Source organism: Amblyomma americanum, chromosome 1 (assembly GCF_052857255.1).
Source record: "Amblyomma americanum isolate KBUSLIRL-KWMA chromosome 1, ASM5285725v1, whole genome shotgun sequence".
In the NCBI taxonomy this organism is placed as follows: Eukaryota; Metazoa; Arthropoda; class Arachnida; order Ixodida; family Ixodidae; genus Amblyomma; species Amblyomma americanum.
In genome coordinates, this window is record NC_135497.1 from 216,267,578 (window position 1) to 216,284,138 (window position 16,561).

Consider the following 16,561-nt stretch of genomic DNA (forward strand, 5'->3'; position numbering starts at 1 on the left):
CAATCATCTCACAGCTATCATTATGGAGTGCGTAGTAGAAGTAGGCGGTGGGATGGTTAGGAAGAATACCGGCAAGTTTTTGCACGACACGAAAGATCTGATTAAGAAATGCCAAAGCATGAATGCCTCTAACCCCAGACAATAGAACTGGCACAGCTGTCAAAGCTAATAAATAAGCACAAGGAAGTTTAATATGGAGAGAATCGAGCATGCTCTAAAGAATGGAGGTATTCTGAAGCGGTGAATAAGAAACTAGGCATATGCAAAAATCAGGTGTATGTGCTTGGAGACAAACAGGGAAATGTCATAAGCAATATGGATAAGATAATTAATGCACCTGAGGAGTTCTACACAGATCTGAATCTTCGTAATCAGAATATTAATAAGAGAAGCAGTAGCGCACAGCAATGGGACACCCCACCAGTAACAAAAGAGGAAGAAAAGAAAGCCTTAAGAGCAATACAAAGGGGGAAAGCAGCTGGTGAGATCAGGTAACAGCAGATCTGTTGAAGGATGGTGGGGAGATTGTGCTAGAAAAACAGGTCAGCCCGTACATGCAATGCCTTATGACCTCATGCGTACCGGAAGCTTGGAAGAATGCTAACATCATCTTAATCCATAAGAAAGGAGATGCCAAGGACTTGAAAAATGACACACTGATCAGCTCACCATCTGTTGCCTAGAGTTTATTTACTAAGGTAATCACTAATAGAGTTAGGACAACTTTAGACTTCCATCAATCAGATCAGGCAGGCTTTCGCAACAGCTACTCGGCAACAGCCCATATTCACACTATCAAACAGGTGATAGCAAAATGCACAGAATGTAACCAACCTCTATATATAGCCTTCATAGATTACGAGAAAATATTTGACTCAGTCGAAACCTCAGCAATCATGCAGGCATTATGGACTTGGGGTGCGATGAACCTTATGTAAAAATACTGGAAAATATCTATAAAGCTACACAGCAACCATAGTCCTCCATAAAGTCGGCAATAAAATTCCGATAAGGAAGGGTGTCAGGCAGGGAGACATGACCTCGTCAATGCTATTCACCACCTGTTTACAGGAGGTATTCACAGGCCTAGATTGGGAACAGGTGAGGATAAGAAATAATGGAGAACACCTTACCAATCTGCGATTCACTGATGACACTGCCTTGCTAAGTCACTCAGGGGATGAACTGCAAAAGCATGATCAGTGACATGGACAGGCAGAGCAGAATGGTGGGTCTAAAAGTTAATATGTAGAAAACCAAAGTAATGTTAAGCAGTTTCAGAAGGAAACAGCAGTTTACATTTGGTAGCAAGGTGCTGGAAGTGGTAAGGGAATGCATTTACTTAGGGCAGGCAGTGATCGCAGATCCGGATCAAGTGAGTGAAACAACGAAGAATAAGACTGGGATGGAGCGCATTTGGAGGGTTCTCTGAGATCATGAATGGAAGTTTATCAACATCCTTCAAGAGAAAAGTATGTAACATGTGTATCTTACCAGTACTCACCTATGGGGCAGAAACGTGGAGGCTAATGAAAAGGGTTCAATTAAAGTTGAGGACAATACAGCAAGCTATGGAAAGGAAAATGACAGATGTAAAGTAGGCAGGAAGAGGGCAGATTGGGTCAGGGAACAAATGTGGGTTAACGACATCCTAGTTGAAATAAAGAAGAAATGGGCTTTGGCAGAGCATGTAATGCGAAGGCAGGATAACCGATGGTCATTAAAGGTGTAATGGACTGGATTCCAAGAGAAGGCAAGGATAGCATGGACAGGGTGGATGAGATTAAGAAGTTTGCGGGGATAGGGTGGCTGTAACTGGCATAGGACAGGGTTAATTAGAGATATGGGAGAGGCCTTTGTCCTGCAGTCAGGCTGATGATGATGATGAGGAGGACAAAACTGAAGTTGGCCAGTACTGATAAAATTAGTGTTCATGGTGCATAGAGTGTAACGTCCCAAAGAGACTCAGACTATGAGGGAAGCTGTAGTGGAAGGCTCTGGATAATTTCGACCACATGGGTTCTTCAACGTGCACAGAACATGGGGCAACTGCTGCAGCCGGGATTGAACCAGTCTTTCGGGTCAGCAGCCAAGCACAAGATTGTATTCAAAGGACAAAGCGGCTTTCAACTTAAATGGAGCTTCTATGGGCTAGAAAATGCCAGGAAATGAAATGAAAAACAGGTATTGCCACCACTGGCCATTTTCTCAAGCAAACTGCAATGACATCTATACTTTTATGTTGTCGTAGGCTAGGCTAAGCTGTATTACGATTCGCCTACAAGCAGTGATGATAGAGTCCTTTTTGTTACTGATGAGACGACTTTGAACTGAGTAGCAGCAATAAATGTGTCTTTTGCTGCTGAACAAACCTATATAGCCACAAAAAACAAAGCAATGTATTTTTTTTTTTTCTGAGAACAAAAACTGGATGCAGTTGTCCTCAGTGTCCCTTTAAGTTAACCTGCCTCACTCAATGATTACCGGAGTAGTTTGTTCAAGGTGTGGCTGTTACAGGGCACTGAAAGACAGTGCGCATTTTCGTTGGGCTCGGAATGATGTGTTTTACAGGCACCAGCTTTACGCATGTCATGTGATCTGAAGGTAAAGTATTTCTTAAAGATGCAGTGGATATGCTGTATGTTGATCACCCACTGAAATTTTGTTGCACACTGAACTTGGCTGCTCTTTCTTTACAGTTTGTTTTAGGGCCACTGTTTAGAATGGTGTTCATCAGTGACACTAAAAAATAGGTAATGACTGATTTTTGCTCTTGTTCAAACTACTGAGAGTTTCTAGTCAGGACTTTAAAAAAACTGTGATCTGTCTTGCAGTGACACAACTGGATGGCATTTTGGTCGCTTTTGTTGCAGACTTCCACTTCCACTTTTCAATAAAATCAGTGAAACCACTCTCCGAAGCAAAACAACAAAAGTTAATATTTAGAAATATAAAAGATAAAAATTATGTTGCCATAACTCAAGGATTATGAGTTCTAACTTGTATGCCTACAATGAAGGGTGTCCTCTGCTCCTTTACAGACTCCTCTTCCATTACACACATTGATTCACCCAGAAAGTGTATGGCAAAAGTTTGGACAAAATTACATATTAATTAGTTATGCATGGGAAGATGCCAAGTCAATTAGCTGCACTAGTTTTCACATTTTCACTGATCCACAGCTCTATACCAAACTTAGAGTGGAAGCATCAAGTTGTGTTCTGCATTATGAGGTTATCCCCTGCAAGTGCTAAGTGCACATTTTTACATGTGCACTAAATACTGTGAAATCCTCATATATAGAGTGCAAGGTGCAGAAATGTGGACATTGTAATAAAGTGATAAAATATGCAAAATCATCTGCAGAACCATTTCGAGCCAGGCATGCAAAATTAATTAAAAATTTGTTCCTGAAATTGATGCCTGCGCATTTTACAGTACATCTGGCGTGGCTTTGGTAATAACACACTTAAAATGTGCCAATTTGTTACACAACTTCTTATGACAGGTACAAGGGAAAAAAAATATAGCTGAGACCCTGAAACCAGTGTGGAGCCACAGTGTGGAGAACAGGAAGAGCATAATCAAGCATCTGGAAGGATAGAAATTTTTTCTTTGCAATCTTGGTATGCTTTCAAATAAAATACAAAAATCTTAACCCCCCCTTCCCCTGGATAATAATTCGTGCCTGAAGGGGTCATGAGACTGGTTCGTGATGGTCAATGGCCAAGAAAGATGAGTAGCATTTTTCCTTGTTCCTGCTGTCACTGGCCCATTATCATCTCAAAACAATTTGCAAATTTTCGTGTGTTGAAGGAACAGTGAGGGAAATTTGAAGCTGGCCTGTACAGATAGATTATTTCATTGTAACAACAAAGATGCTACTTTCACTGAAAAAGGAGCTTTTGCAAGCCAGAAAAGGAGAAAATTAAATGCAGATGTTGCTGTCACCAGCCAATTTCACAAGTACACTGTGATGCATCCACACTTTTTTTAGAGCTGGCCCAAAGGCTAGGCTACAATGAAATTCACTTCAAAATGGTGATCACGGAGTCCTTTGTGGTGTTGATGTCATGAATTTGAATCAAGTGGAGCGAAATTTTTTAAATGCAATTTTCTCAGTGACAAATGTGTCTTTTGTTGCTGGAAAACATTAACATAGCCAGAAGGAGTCATAGAATTAATTTTTACTGAGAACAAAAATTGGATACAGTTGTCCTCACTGCCCTTTAACAAGCAGAGCTTCAAGCTCGGATGAGAATTGCCCCCATTTACAAACCTTGAGCGTAACAATGCGCTAGCATTTCCTGCTTTCCACATTCCAACCCTTAGCATAGTTATACACCTCCACTAAGAATTCATGACAAGACAGGCATGCTTGCAAAAATTTTGATATTGTACTCAGTCTCTTTGTTAGCTAACTGCCCTGAAGGAGTTTCTGGTGGCCATATGTAATTACAAGCTCATTAGTGTGAGCCTTTCTGCTACTCAAGAAAGCTGCATGAAAAATTTAATTAGAATAAAGGCCATAAAGATGAAGAAAAAAGTGCCTTGAAAGCTTCCAATACATTATTTGTTCTATCACAACAGCAGAGACTGGCAACTTGATGAGCTTGTTGCTGTGACTAGCATTTCATCACTTATTAGGAAGATGAAGATGGAAAAAGAACTAGGTTTCATGCTTCTAGCATGTTTCTAACTAATTTTCAGAAATTCACTTACACGGCAGATGCAAGGGTCAACCACTCTTAAGGTGAACATGCGAGTATCTGGCCACACTCTTCGAAGCGCCAGCATATCTGTCCCGGCAGCGCATCAAAGGAAAATGGCAAGCAATGCGAAGTACCACATTCAGGTCCGGTTGTGCCTGTACTGTTTCGCTTTGATATGCGGTCGTGTCGAGCTTAAGGGCACTCCAAACAGCACAGCCATACACTTGCGTGCCCACCCTAAGAGTGGACCACCCTGTACATAGTATTGAGGCAGACGAAGTTTTTCACTAATCAGCGAAGGCATAAGCAGAGCACAAGAAATCAACAGGCACCAAGAAAAAATATTAAAAAAATACTTAGAACTGCTCAGTGCCAGGTTTTCAAGTAGCATTGCTTGCAGTATGGAGGTGAGCATTCTCATAGTACAGAATCCAGTAAAATATTGATGCTGACTTCTGCATATCAAAACTAGAACTTTTATCAATAGGGATTGAAATAAACATTTCTGTAGCAGGATATATACAGTTGTACATGGCATATGCAAACTCTGAAACAAAGGACTTCCTAATGAAACATGCCATTTTAAGAACTGTGCCAGAAGGGTTCAAAATTTGAAGCATAAACTAACATAGCTTACTGGTTAAACTTGCCAACTTGCATGAACAAGAGGCCTGACAACATGTGCAGCCAACTTTAACAAAAAAAAAAAATGACAATCCCCCATTTCCAAGAGGTCATTTGAAAATATACCATATTAAATGTGCAGCTGAGAACCTGCCAATGCCGGATGTATTTCAAAGCGATACTTTGCATGCCACTGCCAGATGATGAAACAAACATGGCCTCAAGAACACGAGAACTGGAATGATTCTCAATTCACACCAGCCATAAAGCACATTTTGGTGAGTAGCTTAGCACAACCTTTACCCTCATCTGCATCTTTCAGACACCATGCTCCTTCAAGGCGTGTTGCCGTCACACACTTTAACAGCAGGTTCTCAGATCCTAACGTCAGCCCGAGCTCTTAACTGCTTATTTTAGATGACAGCTTTTCTTCTGCTTTACTCATGAAGTTTATTGATGCTCTGCAAGCATGCAAAGTACAAAACCAAGAGACATGGTTTTGTACTTGGTAAAGAAAGGAATGCCATGGATTCATTCCAATGGCAATGCTCAGTGTGCTCAGAATTGCACTTACAATGAAGTAAAGAAGATTATAAAATAGCAAAAACTGCAAATATTGATTGGCAGGAAAGTTAAGTTACAGGGGGAAATTGAAACGATACACTGCTGGCTGCCACTTTTGTTACCATCAGTCTTGGATCTCTACTGTTTGACAAGCATTTAGAGTTGGATTACCTGGAACCCATGGCGGTGTCAGCAGGTGTGAATATATTTTTTGTATTTGTTTTGCGACAGTAACCAAGTGCTCATTCAGGAAGTGTTGATGTAAACCTTTTCCACCATGAACGTCTGTTGCAACCCTCTCCTTTTGTATGAACTCTGTGAATAAAAACGTGTCTAGACCCTCCCTAGACAACACTTTTCCAATTGTTTTGAAAAGCTGACAGGCATCCTCCCAAGACAGGTGTTGAAATTGTCCCAAGGAGACAATTCACTTCATATCGTTTGGGAGACCTAACATCTTCAGAAACAGGGCACATCCATTACCATCTATTATGCCCATTTACAAAGTCTCAAACTGCACTGTATTATTCAGATTCATGTCTCAGGCTCACAGGCATGCTTAGCTTATGGGCATGTGCCCATGCATTCTTGTATATATTTTGTCAGAAAAAGACATTAAATAATGCCAGTAGCTAATTCCACACCAATCATGAGTGGGCAACATACTTTACGCAAAACCTAAAATTTCTATTTTAATAGACCACAATAATTAGACAGGCTAAACGCTGCTTGTTGTGGCCTGAAAAGGGGTTGCAGCATCTCATAAAACACCTGACAATAAATAAAGCCTGAATAGCTTCGGTAGCTGCAAATGGGGACTAGAAGAATAATGGCATGTTTGTTTTCTTAAGGTCTCATGCTTGAAGTGTTTATGCAGACTTCTCTGAACTATGGTCAGAAAGGAAACTGCAGCAATTCAGTTGCAGACGTCTTTAATAATGCCAAAACATAAAGGCAAGTGGCAGCACCCTGCGACATATACAACTAAAATGCAATAAGGAAATGAATCACGCCGTCCCCATCCAGGACCATAACACAAAGTTGCTCTACTGGCTTCCAGGCACAGCGAGAAAACAATTCCAAATTAAAATGCCTTTGACTTATGTCAATACCTAAGAGCAAGTGGTACTGAAAGGCGCATTTGCTACTCACTAACTGAGCGATCAACAGGCAGGCTAAGTGTGAACGCAATAGACTGCACATACGCACATACATACATAACATTGCACAAAAAACTGCAGCAAGAAACTGGCAAAGCAAACACTAACAGGTGGAGCCGTCCTGGGAATGCTTGGCTGCTAATGTGAAACTTTTCACGTTGGTACATCTGGCTGCACCATCTTAATGTCTTCATGCAGATCGAAACAGCCTGCAAGACACTTGCTGTATACTGACTGAGATAATTTCTGCACTTCAATTACACTGCATTATCTAACAGTAAATTTACTTTTACATTAGAGGTTATTGAACAGGAAGCTTTTTTGTAAAGATGACCTCAAATGGGCATTGCACGGCTTAATGTATTTACGCTGACTTGGGTTCACCGTGGTTCATGAAGACTCCTCATGACGAGGCGATATCAGATGGTGGCACATCTGTGGTGCATCAGAGGTTTGTGAGTCAATGTGACTACTAGCTGCATCCATTTTAGTACCCAGTGAAATCATAGTACACTTAGTGTTCTTTGCAGTTGAAAGTGAAAGCGGCTGTGATGCGACAACATGACATATGTGCACAGCTGAAATGAGGGTCCATACCATGTTCATTATGGAAGAACTAGAGATTAACATCACCAGGTGGTGCACAGAGCTCGTAGAGAAAAAACTGTATGCGTACGGACTTGTTTTGCCATTGCACTTAACACTCTGCACAGAGAATGCAATGCTGCCAAAAGCTCAAGCTTGTATATTTTCTGCATTGTTTCAAAACAATAGATAACGAATGGAGTTGTTTGAGGAAAGAAACTTCTTTGAACACTAGCTCTTGTTTCTTCATTCTGTTATTGCCTTGGCAACAGATAGCCCATATGGGATGAGCGAATAATTTTTATTAGACTGCATGAAAAAAGAGAGAGAGAGAGAGAGAGAGAAAAAGAGACTGATTCAGAAACCTCTGCATCATTTTCAAATGAAAATGACATGGAACTGGCCTCTCACTCTGGACCGTCGTGGATAGAAACCACAAATATATATATAAAAAAGTTAAGAGCACAGTGTCTTTAAAGACAAAGAGTGCATATGCTTAGTAAAAAACACGCTCAAATAATACCCTGTCCCCACCAGTTCAATTCCCTTTGCTGGCACCCCTGGTGTCGGATACCGCCCTGATGAAGGTGCCAGAGTGGAACAATATTTTCTTCACTTTTTTAACAAAGACTTGATTGATCCTGTATAGCTACTGAGGCCAGCTGTTATGCAATACAGTTTCTATGGGTGCATCAGAACAATTGGTCTCACAAAAGCTTGGTGGTTTAATAATAACTGTTCATGCACTGGTCACCTTGAAAGGAGTGGTCAAGAAGCCTGATGGTAAGCACTACTAGTCAACATGAGAGGTCCCATCCTGGGACGGGCTGTCTCCTGACGAGATCTGTTAACTGCTTTCAGGCATTTTATACACGTAAGAGCGAGACATACCAGTTCATGAGAGCCGGCTTTTTTCAAGGACAGACTTTCTCGGAAACAACATATAGCCCTGAAGCGCACTAGTTTTAGCCTAAAGTTTCTCACCAGTGTAAGCGTCCAGTAGATATATTTGGAATATTATAATACACATAGAAAAAGGTTCTCAAAATGTAAGCAAAGATGAACGTCTCGTAACCTGTGGGGTCGTGTCTTTCAAGGGTTCACTGTTGCACAAAGACTACGCTGCGACAGTGAACAATTATTACAACTGCCAGAAGCTTGTTGATGCACTTCTTGCATGCAAGACTGATGTGTGTAGAACAGCCACATCTCATCTGAGGGCGATGCCAAACTCTGGAACATCGCAACTTTGGAAAGGTCAGTTAGAGGCATACTGAAGAGGAAAAGTTGTGGCCTTTCTGGGCACTACACATACTGCCAGGAGCACTACGTCCCCAGTTGAAAACATGACATCATCTCATGTCACCACTCATCATTTGTGTCATCGCTTGCTTCTACAAAAACTGTAGAAGAGCTGCTTGAGGATTCTTGTCCATTTTCCGGTCCATATTGGTGGCGAAGTACTTCATACAACCTGCACGCAACAATAAAAATAAATATGCATGCAAGCGAAGTCTGGCTCAATCAAACACTACCACAACTCAAACGCATCAGCTACACTTGAAATATTTACTCCTCGAGTAGACCACATAGAATGAGAAACATAGGATGTAAAGAATTCACTCGCTCTTGATCTAACAGATCAGGAGGGTTAGAACTGTTAGCGCTGCTTTGGTACATTTGAATCTGTAATTTTTAGGTTTTATGGGTTTAACATCCCAAAGTGACTAAGGCTATGAGGGACACCGTAGTGGAAGGGTCCGAATAATTTCGACCACCTGGAGTTCTTAGCATGCACTGACGTCGCATAGTACATGGGCTCTTGGCATTTCACCTCCATAGAAATGCGACCGTCACGGCCGAAATCGAACCCGTTTCTTTTGAGACAGCGGCCGAGCACCACAACCACCGAGCCACCGCGACGGCCTTGAATCTGCAATTACATTTGCTTCGTTGCTTTTGCTTTGTCTGCTTTGTTTCCTTCATTGCTTGGGTTTAATGCTGGAATTATGGCTATAATTCTTGCTTGCTATGCACTGTACTTTTTTGCTTGGCTTTTTAATTCCTTAAGTCTAAGCATCCATTTTTATCTCTTGGCTTATGCCTTCCATAGCATTAGCGACTACTCATTTGTGCTTTTGTTCAATTGTCCTTAATATTATGACTGAAGTCTTGATTTTGTTGACACTATGTCATATATACACAGTAACAGCTAGGATGAAAGAAGCCAAGTAAAATATTCAAGGGAAGTTGATTATGATCATAACTTCAAGAAAGAAAAAAATGCGTGTCATGCATTTATACTGCACAACAGTGTACAGTGCGACTAAGGAGAGACTGACAGCAAGCAAAAGCAGACAGAAAGAAAGCAAAGCACAAAATGCAAAAGCCCCAAAATTAGGTGTAACTGTTACAGGCTTAAAGCCAGCTTGCAGACAAAATGTAAAAGTACCTATAATAGCTGTGCTTAGACTTTCCGACTTCTTGCTTCAGGGATGCTTGTATTGTTTGCTCTCCTCAGAGGCAAAGGCGTGGCAACGGTAGCAGCAGACCACTTCACAGCAGCGCTCTAACCTCCACCTCGCTCTCAAGAGTGCCCAGCCGCAGCAGCTATGTTTCGATGGAGGCGAAACGCAAAAAGATGCCTGTATGCTGTGTGATGTCAGTGCACGTTGAAGAACCCCAGGTTCCCAAAACTAATCCGAAGCCCTCCACTACGGCGTCTTTCTTCTTTTATTCCCTCCTTCATACCTTCCCTCATGGCGTAGTTGAGGTGTTCGCTGCGAGTTTAGAGTTACTGCACCTTTCTTTACTCATAACCATTTGTTTTTTTCTCTTAAGAGTGACCACCTTCTGCCCCACTAGCACAACAAGTAAAATGGCCAGGAAGTGCACATGGAGGCCACCTGGAGGACCGCCCACCCCAGCAACAAACTCAACAACCAACACATGAATACGAAAGTTTTCAGTTAAAACATAAGTGATGCCAGTGACATTTACCCTGGGAAAGGTCCCATATGCAGCCCATCGCTGTAAAATAAATTCAAGAATGTACATGCTATCAGTGAATCATTAAAAACTGCTTTCTAGGTGAGTTGGTGCATATCGAGCTTGTGAAAAATTTTAGCGCAAAAAAAGACACAGCTCTTGTGTGCGTGTGTTTGTCGGCTGCCATATGGTCTGTGTCTTTTTTTGTGCTAAAACTTTTCACAAGTTCAGTGAATCAACTTAAGTCAGCTTAAAAAAAGCAGCCAGAGAAGAGAAGTTCATGTAATTAACGATTCATCATCACCATCAATAGCCTGACTACACCGACTGCACGGCAAAGGCCTCTCCCATGTCCCTGCAATTAACCCTGTCCTTTGCCAGCTGCGCCACCCTATGCCTGCAAACTTCCTAATCTCATCCGCCCACCTAACCTTATGCTGCCCCCTGCTACGCTTGCCTTCTCTTGGAATCCACTTCGTTACCCTTAAGGACCAGCGGTTATCTTGCCTTCCCATTACATGCCCTGCCTAAGCCCATTTCTTCCTCTTGATTTCGAATAGGATAGCATTAACACGCGTTTGTTCCCTCACCCACTCTGCCCGCTTCCGGTCTCTTAACATTACACCTATCAGTTTTCTTTCCATGGCTCGCTGTGTTGTCCTTAACTTAAGCTGAGCCTTTTCGTTAGCCTCCATGTTTCTGCCCCGTAGGTGAGTACCGGTAAGATACAGCTGTTGTACACTTTTCTTTTGAAGGATATTAGTAAACTGCCATTCATGATCTGAGAGAAGCTGTCATATGTGCCCCACCCCATTCTTATCCTAGTTATTTCCCTCTCATGATCTGGATCGGCTGTCACCACCTGCCCAAAGTAGTCGTATTCCTTTACCATTTCTAGCACCTCGCTGCAAATTGTGAATGGCTGTCCCCTTGCTAGACTGTTGAACATTTATTTGGTTTACTGCATGTTAATTTTAGACCAACCGTTCTGCTCTGTCTGTCGAACTCATTGATCATGATTTGCAGTTCATCTCCTGAGTGACTCAGCAAGGCAATGTCATCAGAGAATCGCAGATTATTTAGGTATTCTCCATTAACTCTTATCCCCAACTGTTCCTAATTCAGGCCTTGGAATACCTCCTGTAAACAGGCGGTGAATAGCATTGGCGAGATCGTGCCTCCTTGTCTGACGCCCTTCCTTATTGGAAATTTATTGCTGACTTTATGGAGGACTATGGTAGCTGTGCAGTTCCTATATATATCTTCCAGTATTTTGACATAAGGCCCATCTACACTCTGATTCCGCAATTCCTGTATGACTGCTGAGGTTTCCACCGAGTCAAATTCTTTCTCGTAATCAATGAAGGCTACATATTGGGGTTGGTTATATTCTGCGCATTTGTCTATCACATGATTGAAAGTGCAAATATGATCTTTTGTGGAATATCCTTTAGAAAGCCTGCCTGATCATTTGGTTGATTAAAGTCTAACGTTGCCCTGACTCTATTAGCGATTACCTTAGTAAATACTTTGTAGGCAACGGATAGTAAGCTGATCGGCCTGTAATTTTTCAAGTCCTTGGCGTCTCCATTCTTATGAATTAGGATAATGTTTGCATTCTTCCAAGCTTCTGGTACAGTCGAGGTCATAAGGCATTGCGTTTACAGGGTGGCTAGTTTTTCTAGCACGATGTCCCCTCCATCCTTCAACAGATCTGCTGTTACCTGATCCTACCCAGCTGCTTTTCCCCTTTTCATTGCATCTAAGGCTTTCTTTACTTCATCTTTCGTTACTGGCGGGATGACGCATTGTTGTACACTGCTGTCTTTCTCATTAACGCTCTGATTACATTGGCTACTGTACAGGTCTGTGTAGAACTCTTCGGCTACGTTAACTATCTTATCCATATTGCTAATGACATTGCCCTGCTTGTCTCTTAACGCATAAATCTAGTTTTTGCCTATGCCTAGTTTCCTTTTCACCGCTTTCAGGCTGCCTCCGTTCTTTAGAGCATGCTCAATTCTCTCCATAATGAACTTCCTTATATCGGCTACCTTTGCTTATTATTAACTTCGATAGCTCTGCTAGTTCTATCCTGTCTGTAGTGTTAGATGCCCTAATGCTTTGGCGTTTCTTAATCAGATCTTTCATTTCCTGAAATAGCTTTCCGGTATCCTGTCGAACCGTCCTACCGTCTACTTCTACTACACACTCCGTAATGATAGCTGTCAGATTATCGTTGACTGTATGAACATTAAGACTGTCTTCCTCAGTTAAAGCTAAATATCTGTTCTGCAGCAATATCCTGAATTCCCCTATTTTCCCTCTTACCGCTAGCTCGTTAATGGACTTCCTCTTGACTAGCTTCTTCTGTTCCCTCTTCAAGTCTAAGCTAATTCGTGACCTTACCATTCTGTGGTCACTACAACGCACCTTTCCAAGGACATCCACATCGCAAACGATGCCATTAACGCTTCATTAAACTAACGATAGCAGTTTAACCCATTTGCTTCTGCCTATTTGTCAACATTTCCAGTGCAGCATTCTGCGCCATCTTATGGAGTGTGCAGCGAGACTCGGGTCACTTGAAACAATCAACAATATCTCGCGCTACAAATATCACAGCGAGACAAATTTTGCTTTATTCAGCTGTCAGAACATGCGCACACCAACGAGATCTAGACGTTTTCTCATCTCGATATCGACAGCTCGATAACAAGAGGGAAGTGATGAGAAGCTAGAGAAAAAAGAGAGTTCCACTGTTCAATTTTAAAAGGTACTTTCCTGATGAGAACACCTCCCCCCATTTTTTTGGTATTGTTGATGCAACAATTAGGTGGTGTCATGATTTGCTACCTAATTCACCACAGCATGACAAAGTTTTTCAGTGTGTTTTGTGTGCTGGATCCCCTATATCACCTATGAGATCAAGAGACAGACATTCATAACACTGGTTGCAGTGCCACAAAAATGTTAGAAAATTTGGGATCTCATCCAGCATGCTAAAAGTTTACAGTGCTCCATGGCTGTCTGCTCTGCTGTAATAGTAAAGTTGTTTTGCATGTGTACATATGTCAGGCATAACACTTTAAACCTGCACAGGAAAAATGCAACAGGCAGCACCATAAACTACCTCTGAAGAAAGCCATACACAACATTGCTAAGCACAGCAGATCTGAAAAGCAAATGTGCTTCGTAGGTGTGAAAAAGTGACATGTTCCTGCTAGCTGTTTTCAGCTTCCATACAGAACATATGCCTGCTATATTTGCACATAATGTTTCAATAAAAAACGACAAGTGCACTGACGAAAAACATACCAGACACTTTCAAACATAAATTCCAAAGAGGAACACACTGAAAGGCAGCAGGGGGACTTGAAATGAGCAAAGCAGATTCTCAAATCTATATGTACATCTGCCTTACAAGAAAATTCTTCGACCCACAGCAAGGTGCATGCGTGTCTTGGTACCATCCATTTCGAATGCTTTTAAATGAAAAAAAAAAAAGGCGTTTCACAGCCATTTGAATTTTCTGCAATTACTTTCTTTACTGATACCTAGCAACTGCAGCCAATTTAGCCTCAGAAAAATTTTGTTTAAGTAGACTTTTAAAGCCTAAATTTTTACACCTAATTTGGAGAGCTTTACCCTTCTTTTTGTTTCATGTAGCATGCACCCACATTCCTGCTTCCTGAAACTTCATTGAGGTGGCAGGTCAAAGATGGTGAATGAATAAAAAAAAATGCTGTCTACCAATGGAAAAAAAAAAGGGCAGCAGTTGCATTCAAAGACAAGCAGAAACCAGTTAAAAAGGAGAGTGCTGACTCTGGTGCAATGCATGTTCTAGCTGTCACAGTCCTTGACATGTAGCAGCAGAAAATGCCACCGAAAGAAGAATCTGTGGTGCGCTCTGCTGCCTCAAAACATGAAGTGCACTCCATGCTTCTTCAACTTAGTGGAAAGAAACTAGGAGGCTGAGGACCTTTCTTTGCTTTGAAAAACTGGTCATGCAGAGTTTGAATGTGCACAAGCCAAACAAGTCCAGCCAAAAATGTACTTACTTCCTGCCCCTGTCGTTGCATTGCTCCATCTCCACTCTCTTTCTCTTCGTCTGCTGCAGTAATGATTCATAATGTTGCTGAAAGGTGCATAAACATAGCAAGCTATAAAAACAGCAAGCAAACATTACACTCATAAAAGACAATAGGAGCCAAGATGCAAACTGACTCGAGACGTGTCATCAACTTGCATACAGATTGCAGGCACCAGGTTCTAGAAACCAATTTATCAATGACTGAAGGGCTATTCTGGGGTTTTATAAGGTTCGCATAATTTAGTAAAACTATTCTTGCAAGTCTTCCTCTTCATTCTGATGATTTCCATCAAATTACACATACATGTGATGTTCTGTTCCTGCACAAATTAATTTTAAATGTAGGACACACTGTGACCTCTGCTCAGGTGATTTCTATGGGCAACACTGGTACAGCATCAAGCTTTTTTTTTTTTTTTTGAAATATAACAGAACTTGATCAGCTTGCATGCTGGAGATGAATGAAGAAAAAATGTCATAAAAGAATTCCAAAAGTTGAATCACACAAGTCAATCATGCTCTAAAATCATACTAAGGAACCACACTGAGAATGAAATTGTTAATCTGTAACGGAAGAAATATACTGCAGTACAGAGAAAGCTTTAACAATATGCAGCTCATACTAAAAATTGAAATAGGTCTACAACTGGAGACAAGGCAGTAATAACCAACTTTGTCCAGATGCACATCAACTGTTTCCCAAACTAAGAGCAACCCACTTGCTTCTAAAGACTTGTTGAATATCACAAGGAATGTGGCTATGCTCATAGTACATTTCCTTAATGGTAAGCATAAGGAGACATCTGGGCCTGTGGCAATATGTGGCTTCAATTCAGGCAGTAGTTTAAACACCCCTTCGTATGTCAAGAAAATGGCAGGCACAGCAGGTGGGTTATGGTTCCAAGGAGCTGTGTCTATAGTAGCTATTAATGGGTGCTGAAAATATAGACTGCAAACAGCTATTGAGGATTTGCTAACGTTGTCAGTAATGTAGTCTAATTTCAATAGTTCTCATAGTAATAGCAGAAGAGAACATTCTCTTGTTTCATTTGGACTTAAATTTAAATAACCCTTTTGTATTATCTTCACCGTTATACCCTAATGAGAAGTGTAAGTTAAGCTTCAGTTCTGGCCTAACTTGTTTGCAAAAAGCCTTGAAAGTATCAAATAACTCATTGCCTTTCCAAGATGTTTGACATATAATGACAAAATCTTGAAAAGCACTCAAGATTGCAAAGTACATACGCAGAGCAATCAAATGGCATACATTTCATAATGACCTGATAAGACATGATATGCAAATGATTTTCCGTAGAAATTGAGTTTGCAGTTTTTGTGCATAACTGACATTTCTGAGCAAGCTGCAAGACAGAGCCATAGCTTAAACAGTGACAGACTAAAAATGAAACAAAGAGTACACAGTACAAGCACTGACTCGCACCTTGCCCCTTTATTCAAAGTAATTTCACTTAAAATTAGAGGTTGGAGTTTATCTTGGCCTTGTGTCATTACAAACAGTTGGTTTATCAGTTATTAACACAAAAAACTGTCTAATGCAGAACAGTGCTAGTAAAACAAAATTATACCGCCTTTAAAAAGTAATGGAAGTTAAGGGATGGAACTCTCGGAAAAAACCGCAGGGGCTAGTTTAGTTTTAAAACTGAGCCGTGATGATATTGTTGGATTGTTGTGCTGGGATGACTGAGAAAGGGAGGCACCGCATGGTCTTCGTGTTGATGGCAACAATGGAAATGCTGCAGAACTGTCATGGTAGCCCAAAACATGACTTTTTTGTTACGCTTATCCATGGTTTGGCATCAGTTTTTTTTTTTTTT

At 41.2% G+C, this 16,561-nt stretch overlaps 1 protein-coding gene across 2 annotated transcripts in view; it reads right to left on the reverse strand.

Annotated features, from left to right (window-relative positions):
- Window positions 1-6,815: 6,815 nt before the first annotated feature.
- Window positions 6,816-16,561, reverse strand: part of LOC144114614 (uncharacterized) — a 29,623-nt gene continuing 19,877 nt past the window's right edge. The window contains exons 4-5 of one of the 2 annotated variants that reach the window (XM_077648468.1): window positions 14,695-14,771; window positions 6,816-9,119 (exon numbers count right to left, since the gene is read on the reverse strand). In XM_077648468.1, the coding sequence (XP_077504594.1) occupies window positions 9,008-9,119; window positions 14,695-14,771 (189 nt within the window). In that variant the 3' untranslated portion in view covers window positions 6,816-9,007. Of the gene's footprint in view, window positions 9,120-10,101; window positions 10,256-14,694; window positions 14,772-16,561 lie in introns of those variants that run through there. The other variant, XM_077648467.1, reaches the window with a different exon arrangement.